This window comes from Odontesthes bonariensis, chromosome 23 (assembly GCF_027942865.1).
Source record: "Odontesthes bonariensis isolate fOdoBon6 chromosome 23, fOdoBon6.hap1, whole genome shotgun sequence".
NCBI classification, from domain to species: Eukaryota; Metazoa; Chordata; class Actinopteri; order Atheriniformes; family Atherinopsidae; genus Odontesthes; species Odontesthes bonariensis.
In genome coordinates this window covers 5020510-5038993 of record NC_134528.1, presented here as the reverse complement: position 1 = coordinate 5038993, position 18484 = coordinate 5020510, and the positions used below count along the sequence as shown (strand labels likewise).

At 38.6% G+C, this 18484-nt stretch overlaps 3 protein-coding genes across 4 annotated transcripts in view; all 3 read left to right on the top strand.

Moving 5' to 3' along the window:
* Positions 1–1976: 1976 nt before the first annotated feature.
* LOC142373584 (uncharacterized) lies at positions 1977–8584 on the top strand. Of its 2 annotated transcripts, none has more exons than XM_075456905.1 (3): positions 1977–2257; positions 3900–4031; positions 5766–8584. In XM_075456905.1, exons 2-3 carry the CDS (start codon positions 3917–3919, stop codon positions 7391–7393), a joined length of 1743 nt encoding a protein of 580 aa, XP_075313020.1. In that variant the 5' UTR covers positions 1977–2257; positions 3900–3916; the 3' UTR covers positions 7394–8584. The 2 variants fall into 2 exon arrangements, with proteins under 2 accessions (XP_075313020.1, XP_075313019.1); XM_075456904.1 differs by having other exon boundaries at positions 3828–4031.
* Positions 8585–13406: 4822 nt separating this feature from the next.
* LOC142373577 (uncharacterized) lies at positions 13407–17784 on the top strand. Its single transcript, XM_075456894.1, has 3 exons — positions 13407–13489; positions 13839–13998; positions 15054–17784. The coding sequence occupies exons 2-3, from the start codon at positions 13884–13886 to the stop codon at positions 16946–16948; spliced, it is 2010 nt and encodes a 669-aa protein (XP_075313009.1). The 5' UTR covers positions 13407–13489; positions 13839–13883; the 3' UTR covers positions 16949–17784.
* LOC142373591 (uncharacterized) overlaps positions 13438–18484 on the top strand; it is a 41398-nt gene continuing 36351 nt past the window's right edge. The window contains exon 1 of the mRNA XM_075456914.1: positions 13438–13489. The gene's annotated coding sequence lies outside the window, so the exon portion shown is untranslated. The remainder of the gene's footprint in view (positions 13490–18484) is intronic.

Here is an 18484-nt window from a genome sequence, read left to right as displayed (position 1 = left end):
GCACTGGATAATAATAAGGCGTGTGGCATGGATCAAATCTGTGCTGAGCACCTTAAGTATGGCAGCAAGAAACTCTGTCCTCTTTTAGCAATGTGTTTTACTGGGCTCCTTATCCATGGAGTGCTACCTGAGTCACTTTTGTCTATATTGCTTGTTCCAGTTCTTAAGGACAAAGCAGGGAAACTGAATAGTATAGACAACTACAGACCAATAGCACTGTCTAGTATTCCCTCCAAGGTTCTAGAACGGGTCCTCATTACAAGGCTTGATGTTTTTCTAGTAACAGCAGATAATCAGTTTGGTGTTAAAAAGAAACATGGCACCGATATGTGCGTATTTGCTTTAAAGGAAATGGTTGCCAAATATGTGAACCAGAACTTTACAGTTTTTATCTGTTTTCTTGATGCCTTTAAGGCTTTTGACAGAATCAATCATAGTAAGTTATTTATGAAATTACAGCAGAGAGGGGTGCCTAAGGTCATCATTAGGATCCTAGTGTACTGGTACAGCCACCAGACAATGCGTGTAAAATGGGGGTGTGGAATATCATCCCCATTCCACGTATCAAATGGTGTCCGCCAAGGTGGGCTTCTATCTCCTGCACTATTTAATGTGTATATGAATGACTTATCAGTCCAGCTGAGTTTGTGTTCTTCAGGCTGTCTAATTGGTAGCTCTGTGATTAACCATCTCATGTATGCAGATGACCTGGCCATTGTGAGCCCATGTAGTGCTGGCTTACAACAACTTCTTAAGGTATGCACTCAATATGGTCTTTTGTATGACATTAAATTCAATGCAAAGAAGAGCAATGTCATGATAGTGAGGAGTAAAGAGGATAAGAAGATGACATTCCCTGTTTTCCATCTGTGTGATAGTCCACTTATGGTGTGCAAGGAAGTTAAGTACCTTGGTCATATAATTTCAGATGATCTCTGTGATGATCGTGATATATACCGCCAACGACGTAAATTGTATGCCCAGGCTAATACGCTACTTCGCAAGTTTAGTATGTGTTCTTTTAATGTCATATGCTCTCTGTTCAGGGCCTTCTGTACACCCATGTATACTGCCCACTTGTGGTGGAAATATAAGAAAAACAGCTACCAGAAGCTCACAGTTGCATATAATGACACTATGAGACTACTGATGCAGTTACCTAGATGGTCCAGGGCCAGCTACCTGTTTGCACACTCCAATGTCCCTGGATGTGATGCAGTCCTGAGAAATGCAATGAATAAATTTATGTGCCGACTGGATTGCTCTCAAAATAGTATAATTGAATCTTTAGTAAATCCAACTAAGAGCTCTGTGAGGTTCTCTTCTAAGCTTAGGCGACACTGGAGAGAGTGCTTGCCTGATGGCTGTGTACTTGTCTTGTCTTTTATTTTCCAATTTATTTTTTTACTATGCATTAATATTGTGATATGGACCATGCACTTGTGTCTGATACAAATAAAGAATTGATTGAATTGAAATGTCCTCTGTGACACCAGTGCAACTGAAAAGCAGTCTTAATGGAGCAGTCTTGTCAAATAGGGAATAAATACCCCAACAGCATGCACAAAACAAAACAAATCTTTATTTTATTCCCCCCTGCTACGCAGTGCAACAATTACAAGGTTCCCGCCACTCCCCATCAGCATAAAGAACCAACATGTACCATTTGAAAATTTAATTTAAACAGGATTAAGATAAGTTAGGCAAACAGGCAGTAAAATAAGTTGTCATCTATAGTTAATGAACTAATTAAGAACTTTTATCAAAATTGTAAATAAAAAAAATCAATAAAAACAGTCAGAGATATAGAATTAAGGCCAAAGAACATGAGCGTAAAGGAAAATAAGACATTGCAATGAGTAATATGTCAAACACTTGTAAAAACTTTCCATATAAATAAGGTGTGTTAGGTTGTAACACCCCGGAGGTAAAATGCTGCGGTAGGAACCTTCGGTTTGTTGTTTCACGTTACAGTTGGGGAACAAAATATTGGTAGGACTGGCTGGCATGCAGCTGCTGTTTGTTGTTGTGTTGTATTGTGCTGTGTGGAGATTTCTGAGTTTGCCTTCGTTTTGACAGAACAGCTGCTGTTGTGACGTTAGTCAGCGCGAGTCTTTAAGGAGGCGGAACCAAAGCTGCAAAGAAGACGGAAGAAATCAAGGACACACGTTGGTGTGGCCTTTCCCAGCTGGAAATCACTGATGAGGGACAGATGTTTCCAGAGAGACGCCGAAGTTGTCTGTTTTCTGCTGGACAGGTAATTTAACCCACCAATGGAAATGTAACTAGCTGTTTGGTAGCGTTAGTTAGAACATGGTCACGGCGGAGTGATGCCAACGAGAAGCGTAAATGGAGGCTGTAAATCTGCGGAACAGGGCTCTCAAGTCTCCCGCATTGGCAGTGACAGTAACGCTTTTCGGTCTTTTGTCACGCACTCCAGCCACACATTGTATTTCTCACGCTATAAAAAAAATGATGTTATAAATTCATCTGGTGTGCCGCTATCGCCATGGAAACGGCAGGAAACAAGCACGTCTCCCGCGAGTCAGAGCAGAGCAGTTATTAACACTGATAATAATATTATTAATGAAAGACCCCCATTCCTGCGACCCATCCAACTGGCCTGCCGGCCTGAGAGCCCTGCTGCGGAATATAACCCCTCATCAATGGTGTTGGTCACTTTTGCAAGGCAAGGCATCTTTATTTATAATAATAATAATAATAATCAATTACATTTGTAAAGCAATTTTCATTTCATACGGAATCTCAAAATGCTATGCTGATGGTGGCAGACTACTATATTGTAGCCACAGCTGCCCTGGGGCACACTGACTGATAGAGCGCATTTCATACCACAGGCAACTCAATGTGCTTTACATAAAGACAAGGCATTTAAAAGAACAGCATAAAGCAGCAATTTAAAGAGAAAAAAATAGAATAAAAATGAAAAACACAGTTAAAAGCAATCAAAGAAGAGGGGAAAAAGAAAGATATAAACTCAACCATAAGCACACGGAAAGAGAAATGTTTTTAACCTGGATTTAAAAGTGCTTACAGTTGTGGCTGATTTCAGTTCTGCTGGTAGTTTGTTCCAGTTGTGTGCAGCATAACAGCTAAAAGCTGCTTCACCGGGTCTAGTTTGCGTCCAATTTCGTCTCCCTTCATTCACTAAAATCCGGAGCGTGCGCGATGCATTTGTAATATAAGGTCAAATAAAAAGGTTGTATTTTTCATTACAAGAGTTATATTATTAAATTATAATTTAATCGATTAAAAATAGAGCTTTGTGATGATTGTTAGAACTAAGGAGGACCAGACACTAACATTTTCTTCATGTTATTTAGCAGATAAAGTTTTAGAAGTGGTGAACAAAGTAAGATATCAAGGTCATTAAATCAGCAATGATTTGTGTGATGAGGATGGCATCCTCTGCCAGGGTTGTAAATTGTATGCACAAGCAAATATGCTGGCAGACACATTTTATACGTGTATGGATGATGTTAAATGCTCCTTTGTATAAAGCCCATTTGTGGTGCAGTTACAGGTGGCATTCAGTGATGTACGGATACTGAATGGTTTGATCTGCATGTCGTCTCTTTTGTTTCTGTTGTTTTTTTATGAAGCATATTTGACATGAACATTGTTGAACACATGAAAGCAAAAAGATGAAGATTTTACACTTGAAACATCCACATTTACAGCACAAACACTGTTTTTTAAACCAATGTCTTGTATGCAGCTTATTGTTTATATAAATGTTCACTCTGGGTTTTTATTTGTTTAAATGATGTACGGATACTGAATGGTTGATATTTGTGTATTTACAGTTTCAGACACCCGTGCTAGAAAAACAGCAGAGGATACAGCGCATACACCCTAAAATCTGAATAAATCTACAGATACAGGTGAAACAGGGATGCCTCGAAGGAGGAGCCTCCAACCAGATGACCCCAGAGGACCCAGCTTGGTGCCCCCCGTACCTGCAGCATCCACATCAGAACTGGAGCAGACACAAGACAGCAGAGATCTCAGTAAGTGACTCACATCTGTTGGTCTGTATGTAGCATAATAACTTAGACTACAACATGAGGCACAAAAAAACAGTATGTGTTGCTGTTGAGGAAATTATATCGAGGAATAACACTACAGGGAGTTGTACAGGAAAGAAATGCACAACCTAAACGTTTCACTTCTGGCCAGTCTTTTAATGTTTTTGTAACTTGGGTTTAGACGGGTCGTACAGACGCCCGTAGAGACAGACCTGCTCACACATTTCCCTCCAGGTCAGTGATACTCACTATTTTTTTCACAAGAGCCACATTGGCAGCAAAATCAAGGGAAGAGCCACTTTTACCAAAACATGCTAAAGTCCCCTTTTGCAAATATGCATTTCTACATATAAAACATCCCACAGAAAAAGAAACAACACAGCCAATACATTTTCAATTAAGACCACATTTACCTTAATACTGGGATGAGCAGAAGCTGGCGTGCATGTCCTCGACTTTCTTCATGTTGTATTTGTAGTTTGTTGTTGTAATCATAGTGAGACATTCAGGATGAGCATGGTTTTTGTGGTGGTTTTTGCCCTTTTTTAATTAAAAACCGATCCATTGTGCCTGCATCTCGCGCTGGCTAAAGGAGCTAGCGTGCTCTGCGGTCAAGTGTGACGGTGGTTTAAGCGGGCTGCGTTGCCAGGTTTAACAGAGCCCCCTTTAGGAAACACCATTAAGCCTTAATTAGTACTTAATAAAAATACTTAATACTGTTCAGTATTCGCTGTGTGTTATTTGAAAACATTTATTGTTATTGTTACCATATTGTTATAAGCTACTATGCGAGTGCGAGCCGCCAATTAAAGCTTGAGGAGCCACGCAATGAGTATCTCTGGTCCAGGTTACAAAAACTGGGAGGTGCACGACCACCTGAAACAGCATCACAACACCTGGCTCGCCATTGTCCAGCTGGTGAACATCTGCAGGTAATATTGCTGATGTATCGGAGGTGTTGTGTCACCAGTGTTTCCACTCTGGACAAAAATAAGCTTAAGGGACACATGAAACCTACTGAAGTGTGTAAAACACCTGTCCTCACTGCTGTGTCCAGGCTGCAGGACTGACTGCAGCCTGGACACAGAGCAGTTAGAGAACAAAGTGCGCCTCAATACACTTTTTATCATTTTAAAAGATCTCTCTAAAATGCTCTCTCTGAGTAATACAGAGAAACTAATGCACCCTTTTATAACTATTAGGCTCGACTACAGCTAATTCATAACTCACCGCAGCCACTTGAGCACTGACTAAGAAATGGAGAGCACACATTACGCCCATCTTAAAGTCTAGATTCACTGATTATCTGCTAGAGTCTATTGGTTTTCAAACTATTTGGCTAATTGATAAGACATCAAATGGCTTTTCAACAGACTGCCTGTCAGAAGTCTTGTTGCTTTATGAACCTGAGTGAGCCCTTCTGGTTCCTGACTTTTAGATTTTCCACAAAGCAGAATTAAAATGTTTGGTGATGTTGCTCGCACCCATTTTTCTCAAAGTGCTGGAAAATGCTGAAAAATGCTGTGTAGCTAAAGCTTGATTAATTATTCTCCACTGTCTGGAAGGATTTGGCTGAATGGTTTCAGGTCTTTTTAGAACAGCAGTTTTAACTTTTTATAGTCTAATCCAGGAGGTGCTCAGGTTGGTCTGTGTTATAATTTCAAAACTGTCAGCACACAGACTTTCAGTTGTCTTTTACTTACATCTGTGTTTCAGTGTTACCTGGAGTTGGGCCGCAGCTGTTGGTGATTAAAGAAGAGGTTCCCTGGAGCTTCAGTCTGGACCAGCAGGACCCAGAACCCCCGCACATAAAAGAGGAAGAGGGGGAACTTAACAGAGAGAAGGAGACCGATATCACCAGGTTCTCATTTGCCTCTGTTCCTGTGAAGACTGAGGATGATGAAGAGAATCCTCAGTCCTCACAACTTCAAATCAAAACTGAAGATATCAAAGAGACAGAGCCTCCAACCAGCAGCTCAGCTGAACAGATGAAAACAGAAACTGATGGAGAGGACGGTGGAGGAGCCAGAAACACAAACCCAAACAGTCATTTACAACCAAATACTGATGAAAAGGTTTCAGACTCTTCTGAGACTGAAGTCAGTGATGATGATTATTGGCAAGAATCTTCAATATCAGGACCAGAAATAGAGGACAGTGGTGTTGCCTGGATCGAGAGCAGGTCACCTGGGTTAGGTGTAAATAGTGAATCGGGATGTAACACTTCTAAAACCTCCTTCAGCTGCCCTGAGTGTGGTAAACAGTTTCAATACAAGCAGTGTTTTCAGAGACACGTGAAAAATAATCTAGGGAAATGTTCTTCCAGCTGTGTGGTTAAAAAGAAATGCTTTAGAGTGAAACAGCGTGTAGATTCACAGACCACAGATCACACGGAGGAGGAACTATTTAGCTGTGATGTTTGTGGTAAAGATTTCAACCGAAAGGGAAATCTGAAGGTTCATATGAGAGTGCACACAGGAGACAAACCATTTGGCTGTGACCACTGTGGCAAAAGTTTTAACCGAAAAATGATTCTTCAGGCACACGTGAGAGTCCACACAGGTGAAAAGCCGTTTGGTTGTGATGTTTGTGGTAAAGGATTTACGTGTCAAGGAAGCCTGAGGAGACACATGGTAGTTCACACAGGAGAGAAGCCATACAGTTGTGATGTTTGTGGCAAAAGATTTAACCAAAAAACAATTCTTAAGAAGCATATGAACGTCCACACAGGAAACAAACCGTTTCATTGTAACAATTGTGATAAAACGTTTAAACATAGGCAGTCTCTTCAGAGACACATGACGGGAAAAAGATCTTCTAAATGTTTAGTGAATAGGAAATGTTTTCGAATGAAGCCAAAACTAGATTCGCAAACCACAGACCACATTCGAGAGAAACGCTTCAGCTGCGATGATTGTGGTAAAAGATTTAACAGGAAGACTAATCTTAAGAAACACATTAGTGTTCACACAGGACAAAAACCATTTGACTGTGATGTTTGTGGTAAAGGATTTACGCAAAAAGGAACCTTGAAACGACACATGAGGGTTCACACAAAAAAAAAACTGTTTGGCTGTGATGTTTGTGGTAAAAGATTTAACCAGAAAACAGATCTCAAGAAACATTTGAGTGTCCACAGTGGAAATGGACTGTTTCAGTGTAACAACTGTGAGAAAAGGTTCAAATATAAGGAAAATCTGAGCAGACACATGAGAGTTCACGCAGGAGAAAAAACGTTTAGTTGTGGTGTTTGTGGTAAAAGATTCAGTCGAGGGGGGGTACTTAAGTCCCACATGAGACTCCACAAAATAAAGAAACAGTTGAGTTTCAGTACAACTTTCTGATGAGAATAAGCCTTGGTTTATTAATACTTTGCTCAAGATGCCATATGAAGAAGTGTCAGAGCCAAATTTAAAAAAAATGTTGTGCATTCCCTCTATGCATGCACATTTCTGTAGTGTGTTTTTGTGAAGGCTCCATCCCAGCATTGCACTTGGACTGTGACACGGGTCAGCTCAGTTTGACAAAACGCATTCCCCATCACATGTCGTAACATAACTGATACTATTTCAGTACTGCCAATACTGCCGTTACAACTGAGGCTGTGATTGAGCTAAGCTGATAGTTTATGGTGCCACAGAATCACTGCAGAGCACTGATTGGTTTGAGATAATCTCTAACTGTGGGAATCTCAGAGCAGTGGGGTTCTTAAAATGTGAAACAGTCACAAATCAGCTGCTGTATCACATTTAACAGGTGAAAAAGTCTGCATATGAAGGTCCGAGGAGTTGAGCATGACACTACACACACAACTGCAAATTTCCTTTGAGCATCAAACCCTCACACTGTACCTCAAATGCTCACCATTCACAGGTGAGAGCCAAGTGAAAAGTAATGAATCGCAGGTTTAAGGGGAAGTAAAAAAGTGAAAAGACTTGTCCAGCACACGTGTTGAACTGGTAAACTGTCGTATGAAAGTCTGCAGATTAGTCAACAGTGATGATTATTGTTTGTGAGAGTCGACGTCATCTTAATGTTATCACAAGTAGACGTGTGATCACTTTTTGTGGTAAAGCTGCATTGCAAACCTTTGAAAAAAGTCAAGAATAAAAAGTTATTGTCCAGTTCCAGTTTTTAGTTTTTGCAGTCTGGACTAATGTAAACCTTTTGTTGTTTAGTGTTGTCTTGAAGCAGTGTGTCCTGGTTTATCTCCCTGATGAAATATAAAGTATCTGATTGACTTGGTCAACTAACAGGAAAGTTTTCATTTCCAGCTGGAAAATGTACAAACAGTTTAGCTGGAGAGTTGCTGTAATGTTACTAGAAAAAAAGTAATGACTTTGAGGGTTATATTTTTAATCTCTTGGATTAACTTTTCTTTTCACCCTCATGACTTTATGTCCTGATGGCATTTGGAAGAAAGAAATAAAATAGGAAAGTATTTTCTCCAGAAGTATTGCTGTTGCTGACGTTCCTAAAAAATGAGTTTCATGTGGCTTCTCATGTAATGTTCAACGAATGGATTTAATAAAAATGTTTGATGTTCTAAGTGTCACATCTTAGTACTGTTTTCTTTTCTTTTTTAAATTGAAACACAGTAAGCTGGTGAGTCATCTGATATCAGTAGTGTAGTCATCAGGTAATTCGATGACCACAGATTTGTCTTTGTGTTAGCGCCCAACGTCTACATGCAAACGCAGTTTTTTGCACTGAAACCAAACTTTTTGGACAAGTGAACATTTACACCAACTCCGTTTATGTGCAGAGTAGATAACCAGGGCCTCTGATTCTCTCATTTCTCTGATTTTTATTCTATACTGTAGATTTGTTTATAGCTGATGTTTATTCTCTATTTTTATTCTATTGTATTTGCTTGTTTTTCCTTTAATTGTTTACATATCTTTCATACTGTATGCTGTTGCAACACAATAATTTCCCAAATTGGGATGAATAAAGTATTTATCCATCTATCTATCTAACCAGGGCCTCTGGCTTACAACATCAGATACTGTCATCTCCTTGGTCTGATGCTTTTGCTAACCTTGCTAACAGTTTTTTTTACGTTTCCACATAAATCTACAGTTATTCTCCGACTATATTGAACAACGCAGGTATCAAAATACATGATGACTTCACTGCAACATTAACCAACACAGAACCAGCCACCAACATCCCCAAGTTTTAATGAGATCTGATCAGATCTCTAAATAATGTGGTTGTTGTGAGCTGCCTTGCCTGCACATTGTGGAGAAGATGAGGTGAGGGAACATAAAGTTTGACAGCAAACGCCTTTGGATGGTCCTTAAAAGTGGTTTGGACAATATTAAGAGAATTATTACCACTTGTAACGTGTGTATACGTAGTTAAGTGCAACTTTGGAACATGTTCTGGTTGAGTTTTGTATTTCTTTACAGATGGAAATTTTCTTGTAAACCCTATGTGGATGGGTTTGGGGTTTTTTTGCGTTGTTATTGGGTGAACTGCAGTTTGAACTAGGATAAAGAATTATTTAATGACTCATTTGCCTCCACCTCTATATGAAGTGAAACACACCAAAACGTTACAACAGGAAAAATGATGCATTAAAAGATCTCTGAGTTGTTGTCTTGTGTTTTCATCATACACTTTGTCACCAACACTAAATTGTGGGATGTAGTTAGTTTTTTACACAGTGTTTCTGCAATTTCTCTTAGTTTTACTTAAATAAATGATAACAGTGTACTGTTATATGTCTTGTAGTGTTGTCTATCTGAAGTTGTGTTACCTCAGTTAAGATCTGATGAGGACCAGATAATAATTTTGTATGTACTGATGAGTTAAAAACCTTAGAATTGAAAGATGTTGTACACTTTTTACTAATATGTGAGTTTGAGCATGCTTGTTGATGGACTGGCATACTGCCTAGGGTGTGTCCCACCTCTTGACCAAGGCAATTATGACCAGGACTAATTGGTTATAAAAAATGTATTTGTGGATCTTACTGTCAAGTGAGTTATTATGAGTATTTGCTTTTAATACTATAATATTTATCCAGATACTTTTTTGCCTTTAATTATCTAGGATTTTAAACGCATGCTTTTATTTGTAACAAAGTACTTTGTTTAATATACTTTGCATATCTGAGGAGAAATCGTTACACATTCCTGTGTAATTCTTCAACACAGAGAAATGTATTTAATATGCGGTGGAATTGGGTAGGAACCTTTTGTTTGCTACGCTGTTAGCACGGGAAACAAAATAAAGACGGGCTTGACTAGCATGCAGCTAACTATCGCGTTGTGTGCTGTGAGACTGACTTATATATATGAATATCAAATATTGTTTGTTAAAGTATCTATGGGGGAAATATTATACGCAGAAATGAGCGTGTAGTGTCAGATTAAATATGGGAACAGATGACTGCGCTATGTTGCAGGGGAGGACAAAATAAAAGTCGGACTGACTAGCATGTAGCTAGCTGTTGTGTTCTCCACATTTCCATCGTCTCTACAGAACAGTTTCTGCTTCTGATTAAACATTTGGTGTTGTGAGAAGTTTTAAAGCCTAAATGGGACAGATCGACGATCATAGCAGCCGAAGAAGAAGCGAAGGAGCGTGAAGAAGCGGAGCCAAACCGGGAAAGACGGCAGAAAACAAGGAGAAACGTTGCTGTGGCCTTTCCCAGCTGGAAATCACTGATGAGGGACAAATCTTTTCGGAGAGACGCCAAAGTTGTCATTTTTCTGCTGGACAGGTAATTTAACCCACCAATGGAAATGTAACTAGCTGTTTGATAGCGTTAGTTAGATCATGGTGCTTCTATAACATCTCACTCCTTCTCAAACTGTGGTGAGATAAACGATAAAATAAACGCTCATTTTAGACAAAATAAGCTCCAATTGGCACGTAGTTAAACTACGTGCAGCCGGCGCAGATGTGAGTGCAAAGGGACCATCTACAAAGTGCAACACCTTCCTACATAAATGTTCAATAACCCCGTTCTAATGATGCTGCCGCAGGGCCGAGCTCTAATCATCGTGTCAGCGGCAACTAACAATGGCACTTCCGGTGGTAGCCTGAGGCTAACGGAGCGGCTGGAAAAGCCTGTAAGAAGCTGGCACAGCCTTGCCACGACTGCTACCACTGTTTGTGGAAGCCAACAGGTTGTCATTATTAGGTTAGGTTTCTTTATTAGTCTCCACAAAGGAGAAATTTGTCTCGGAGACAGGGAGGTTACAGCACCATAAAACACATAAGAGGACAACACCAACAGACAACAATAAAATGTAAGGTACAGGCTCAGAAACATTGGATGTCCTAACCCACTGCCCCTTTTCATTATCTAAGTATAGTTATTAGTTATAGCCTGTTACTGAATCATTACCTTTAGATGAGATGGTTGGTTGCTCTCTAATAAAAAGTCTTAGACCCATAATACAAAGTCACTGCATTTACTTGAGATGGAAACTATGTTTTATGTATACATTTTATATATATATATATATATATACATATACATATACATACATATATATACATATATATATATATACATATATACATATATATATACATATATACATATATATATACATATATACATATATATATACATATATACATATATATATATACATATATACATATATATACATATATACATATATATATATATATACATATATACATATATATACATATATACATATATATATATATATATATATATATATATATATATATATATATATATATATATATATATATATATATATATATATATATATACATATATATATATACATATATATATATATATATATATATATATATATATACATATATATATATATATACATATACATATATATATATATATATATATATATATACATACACACACACACACACGCACACACATAACAGAGTCCGGGTGTGTCTGGAAACGCTATCGCTGATGTTTTAGCCATCTGTATGGAGGTTAGAAAATAAGCACTTTATACACAGTGTCACAGCCCGGCTCTAAGGCTGCAACAAAAATGGGAGAAAGACGAAAGTTTCCAAAAATAACTTTTATTTACAAAATAATCTAACTAAAGAAACGTGGAAGTCAGTTATCAGTCGTGTATGCATGCCTGAGTGTGTGAATGTGTAAGCGATCACAAAGCAACAAAACAGCAGCCGCCCTGCAAGTCAAAGGCAAGTCAGGAGGGATCCAAACTGGCAAGAGAGGAGCTTTTGAAGCACAAGCCCCAGGTGTGGCTCAATCAGTCTGACGAGCACTCCGCCTTACTCTCTGCAGAAGGGAAGAAGCACTAAAGAGAACAGGGACAACTAGTGGAGCGGAGGGGTCGTCACAACAGATTATACCCCCCCCAATGCACCAGTCCCTTCACAAACTCTGAACAATCGACAAACCAAATTGCACTGTGTACTGTCAGTTATTGTACACGAACTGTACATAGCTCACTGTTCATACTGTAAATTCTGTTTATACTGTTAATCTGTTTATACTGCCATATGTATACAGATTTGCCACTGCTGTTTTTATATATCTTTTAGCTTGTATATATATATTTTTAATATATATATTTTTTTTACCACCTACTTTATACCACTCTCTCTTCACAACAGGGAAGTGGGCGTGTCCTACCTGCAGCCAACGGGGGAAGTGGGCGTGTCCTACCTGCAGCCAACAGGGGAAGTGGGCGTGTCCTACCTGCAGCCAACGGGGAAGTGGGCGTGTCCTACCTGCAGCCGGCAGACACTGATACTGTGTTTACTTTTGCCATGTGATAGCCTATCGAATGTAGGTCACGAGCAGATTATCGAGATCGATCAAAATGTTATTTTATTAAAGATCTGATTATAAAACAGTTCTTTCTGCTTTTCAATATAGCTGGTGCCCATAGTTAGTCCTACCACCAAGTTTCTGTTTGTTTCTACAATCAGTCGAGATATCTTCATAAGTATCTTCAGCTTATAGAGAAGTTGTAGATGTTCTTTGTAGGTGATTTAAATCCAGTTACAGACACTTGTCATCCATGTTCAATGTGATGCTTGTTGTTGAGCTGTTCTTGATTTATTGTGTTTGTCCAGACGAGCCAACCCTCCCAGAACTTAAAGATGTAACTGAATGTATAACAGAGGTATGTGACTGTGTCATGTAGCACTTATTTTCTTGATGTTTGTTTCTCCAGCTGTGTCTCATAACATCAACTCCCTTGAAGAGAAAACCTTTCCGAGTCACAGCCCCAGCAGAGTCTGCATCGATGCTTCCAGTGGAACAGACAGGTGAGGCATCACAGGGAAATAACTGCTGTGGTGTTTTTCTTTCTGAACTCTTGTTCACTGTTGTGTCTCCATGTGTGTGATGTGCAGAACATGCTGTGGTTATTCTGTACAGAGATGAACACCTGAATGTCTCTGCAGAAGACAGAAATTCAGAGGCTTGAACAAAGGTAACATTTCAGCTTTAGAAGCTCTTTGATCTGCATGTCGCCTGTTTTGTTTCTGTGTTTTTTTTTTATGAAGCATATTTGACATGAACATTGTTGAACACATGAAAGCAAAAAGATGAGGATTTTACACTTGAAACATCCACATTTACATCACAAACACTGTTTTTTAAACCAATGTCTTGTATGCAGCTGTTTGCTTATGTAAATGTTCACTCTGGGTTTTTATTTGTTTTAATGATGTACTGATACTGAATAGTTCACATTTGTGTATTTACAGTTTCAGACAGCCGTGCTAGTATAACAGCAGAAAATACAGCGTATACACCCTAAAATCTGAATAAATCTACAGATATAAACAAGGATTGTGAAGAGGAGAATCACAGGTGGAGCAGGGATGCCTGGAAGGAGGAGCCTCCAACCAGATGACCCCAGAGGACCCAGTTTGGCGTCCCCCGTACCTGCAGCATCCACATCAGAACTGGAGCAGACACAAGACAGCAAAGATCTCAGTAAGGGACTCACCTGTAACTTATACAGCAGTGCCTCGTAAAAGTATTCACCTCCTGACAGTTTGAATATGATCAAATTTATAGTTAGAACTAATTTGCTGAATGTTAAGAATATTCCATCTGACTTAAATGTTCGTAGAGTCTGGAAAGATATTTCTTGAACATTTAAAAGTTTAATAAATAAAAGCAGAAACTCCCAACTCGTGAGCACTCTCACCAAACTGTTTAAAAACTCTTCAGTATCGACAAGAAGACCTGCAGAGATAGGTTGTCCCCTAAATTTGGATTATGTTGACATGATACTAATGTGTACATACTGCATTTATATGAGTTGTAACACTTCATTCTGTTAAAGTGACGACATTCAGCCATTCTGTCGTTGATGACATATACATTAATTTTTTGCATGGCTATTACGTGGTGGGTGTGGCCCCCTCCCTGACATCATGGATTCTAGACTATTTGTCTGCCAGACCACAGTATGTCAGGATGTGGAAATGTGTTTCTGGAACACTGGAATGCAGTACTGGGGCTCCGCAGGGTACTGTTTTGGCTCCTTTTCTTTTCACCCTGTACACATCAGACTTCAGGTACAACTCTGAGTCCTGCCACATTCAGAAGTATTCTGATGATACGGCTGTTGTGGCATGTGTGCGCGGTGGACAGGAGAAGGAGTACAGGGACCTTGTATTGATTGATTGATTTTATTTTTTAATTTATTTGTTTATTTAGTCATTTATTATTATTATTATTATTAGTTAGTAGTAGTATTTTTTTTTACTAGAATTGGTATTATTATTGTTGTTGTTAATACAATCATTGTAAATATTTTTAAAAAATTGAGCTACTTGACTAATTTGAATTTCCCCCATTGGAGGATGAATAAAGTATTTTTCTATTCCATTTCTATTCTATCAGTTAAATATATAAGACATGGACCAATAGCTTGTTTGTGATATTCTGAATGATATTAAGGATCAGGATAAATGCAGCTAATGTCACACTTGTCCTTGATGTCCATACATGTTTTTTTTTTTATTTTAATTTTTATTTAGTGTTACCTGCAGATGTCCAGCAGGTGGTGGTGATTAAAGAAGAGGTTCCTTGGAGCTCCAGTCTGGAACTGCAGGACCTAGAACCCCTCCACATAAAGGAGGAAGAAGAGGAACTCTGGACCAATCAGCATGGACAAAGGTTTAGTGGGCTGAAAGAGACTGATATCAGCAGGTTCTCAATCACTGCTGTGACTGTGAAGAGTGAAGATGATGAAGAGAAACCTCAGTCTTCACAGCTTCATCAAATGAAAACATCCAGCAGCTCAGCTGAACAGATGAAAACAGAAACTTATGGAGAGGACTGTGGAGGACCAGAACCAGCCAGGAACCCAGACCCAAATAGTAGTTTACAAGCAAATACTGATGAAAGTGAGTGTTGTGAGACTGAGGTCAGCACAGGTGACGACTGTGATTGGCAGGAACCTTGGTCTGATTCTGGACCTGAAACTGAAGAGAGTGAGACTGATTGGAGTGAGACCAGAGCACCTGAGTCAGGTGCAATTGACGATGTAGCTTGTAACACTGCTAAGAAGTCCTTTAGCTGCTCTCTGTGTGGTCAGCAGTTTGTCTATAAACACTCTTTAAGAACACACATGTTAGTCCACTCTGGAAAGAAACCATTTGGCTGTGATGATTGTGGTAAAAGATTTAGCCAAAATATACATCTCAAGAATCATGCAATTACACACACAGGAGAGAAACCATTTAGTTGTGGTGATTGTGGTAAAAGATTTAGCCAAGACACGCATCTTAAGACACATATGCGAGTACACACAGGAGTGAAACCATTTATTTGTGGTGTTTGTGGTAAAAGGTTTAACCAAAGCACACATCTTAAGACACACATGAGAGTACATACAGGAGAAAAACCGTTTAGCTGTAGTGACTGTGGTAAAAAATTTAGGCAAAATACAAATCTCAAAACACACATGAGAGTACACACAGGCGAAAGACCGTTTGGTTGTGATGAATGTGGTAAAAGATTTAGCCAAAACTCTTATCTTAAGAAACACATGACAGTACACACAGGACAGAAACCATTTAGTTGTGGTGATTGTGGTAAAAGATTTTACCAAAACATACATCTTAAGAAACACATGAGAGTTCACAGAGGAGACAAACCGTTTTGTTGTATTGATTGTGGTAAAAGATTTCGCAGGACAACAGATCTTCAGACACATATGAGAATTCACACTGGAGAGAAACCATTTGGTTGTAATTTTTGCGATGAAAAGTTTTGCAGAATGAAAGAGCTTCAGATACACCGGAGAGTTCACAGAGCAGAGAAACCATTTGGCTGCGAAGTATGTGGTAAAAAGTACAGGCGAAAGACAGATGTTCAGTTACACATGAGAGTCCACACAGGAGAGCGACCCTTTGGCTGTGATGTTTGTGGCAAAACATTTTTTCAAAGTAAATATCTTGTTTCACATATGGCTGTTCATGCTGAAGAAAAACCATTTGGCTGTGATGTTTGTGGTAAAAGATTTAACAGAACAGCAGATCTTCAGACGCACAGAAAAGTTCATACCGGTGAGAAACCGTTTTGCTGTGATTTTTGTGGAAAAAGATTTCGCAGAGCAACAGATCTTCAGACGCACAGGAAAGTTCACACTGGAGAGAAGCCATTTGGATGCGATGTTTGTGGCAAAACATTTAACCGAAAGTCTTATTTTAAGATACACATGAGATTACACACTGGAGAGAAACCATTTGCCTGTGATGTCTGTAGTAAAAGATTTAATCGTCAGTCATATGTTAAATTACATATGAGAGTTCACACGGGAGAAAAACCATTCATTTGTAGTTATTGTGGTAAAGCATTTACTCGACAGGGAAATCTAAAAAGTCACTTGATTGTTCACAGTGTAGAAACCAGTTGTGGTGAAAACTGACCTGATTGCTAGGTAAACGAGGATCAATGCATCTTTCCTGAGCTGTTGTGGAGGGATGTTAGAAGTTTAGTTTCTATCTGGCTCCTCCAACCTCCAAATCTGCACATCTGCATGGAGACTTAACTCTATCAAGTGCCATTCCAAACCAGTTACCCTGAGGGGAGATCGGGTCACAGGGCCCTCAGTTTGAATTGGTGACCAATTAATAAGTTTTAGAGCTCTTCTAAAATGTCATGTGAATTATACTGTTGAGTTTGGAAGAATGAGTTTAACAAGTTGCACTTGTTGAATATCGGTTTAAAACCAAGTGTTTATGTTGAAATTCTCCAGTGTTGTGCATGTGGTACATTCCAGGAGCTTTTTCCTGAGTTCCGTTTTTGCTGTCATTGAATTGTAAGTACTTAGTCTCAGTCCTTCCAGAAAAAAGATAATTCTTGCATTATAACATTTTCAAGTTCAGAATAGATGAGACGTACCAATTAAGCCCCCTTCAGAGCAAAGTCATGCTAACCGTGTTGATTGTCCTCCGCAGAAAACTAAATTAACTACACCCCATGATTTATCTGCTTCTAGATAAAACTTGGCTACCATTAGATGGAAGTTTGTGATTAAATAATAATCTTTTATATAATTAAAGTTAATGTTAAAAACCTTATCAGTCTTTGATGTCAGACATCTGTCAGATTGATAGCTGATGTCTTTTCTGCTTGGTAATGTGAACATAATCCTAAAAAACTTTTTTTGTAGGTGCTCACACTTGCTGATCATCAATTAATCAAGTGCATTTGATTAGACTTCTACTCTTAATTCTTATGAAAGCTGGACGTAGTTTTTGATCCACTACAATTTCACTTATATTTTTCTTTTCAGTGAATAACAACACTGTTGTTGCTTATCTGAGGTTGTTTTTATCTTATTTTAAGATGGGGACCAGAAGGTTTTTTAAGTCCTAATATGTAAAATCTTAGAATTGAAAGACCGCTTTCTTTCCTCTTCACAACACTGTACATACTTGTAATTTTTTTAATGTTTTTTTTACCTGATAATAAATGAGTGGTAACATTTCTATCTTGGGGAAATATTTTATGCATGAAAAAAAACTAGTTGCCGACATGTTTGCTTTCGTATAAATCACCCCCCGTTTGGCATCTTTTTTCAAACTCTTATTTTATTTTTTTCCAAAACCTAAAGGAAGAAAAGTCTCTCAGTTTCTTTTATATTCCATAAAAAACTTTTTGAATGTATATTTAACTTCTTAGCCCCCAAAATATCATGGGTGCAACCATATATTTATGAAAGCATATGTATTTTTATACTGTACGTTCTAAGTAAAATCTTTGAAAAAAAACTCCTTGGTGTTCACAACGTATTTTTTCTTACTGTGTGATTGTATTAACAATAATTCATCATCGTATTTTGAGGATAGACATTGAATTTAGCATAAATGTTTACATCCATCCAACAACCGCTTCTCCGGGGGTCGGGTCGCGGGGGCAGCAGCTTGAGCAGAGAAGCCCAGACGTCCCTGTCCCCGGC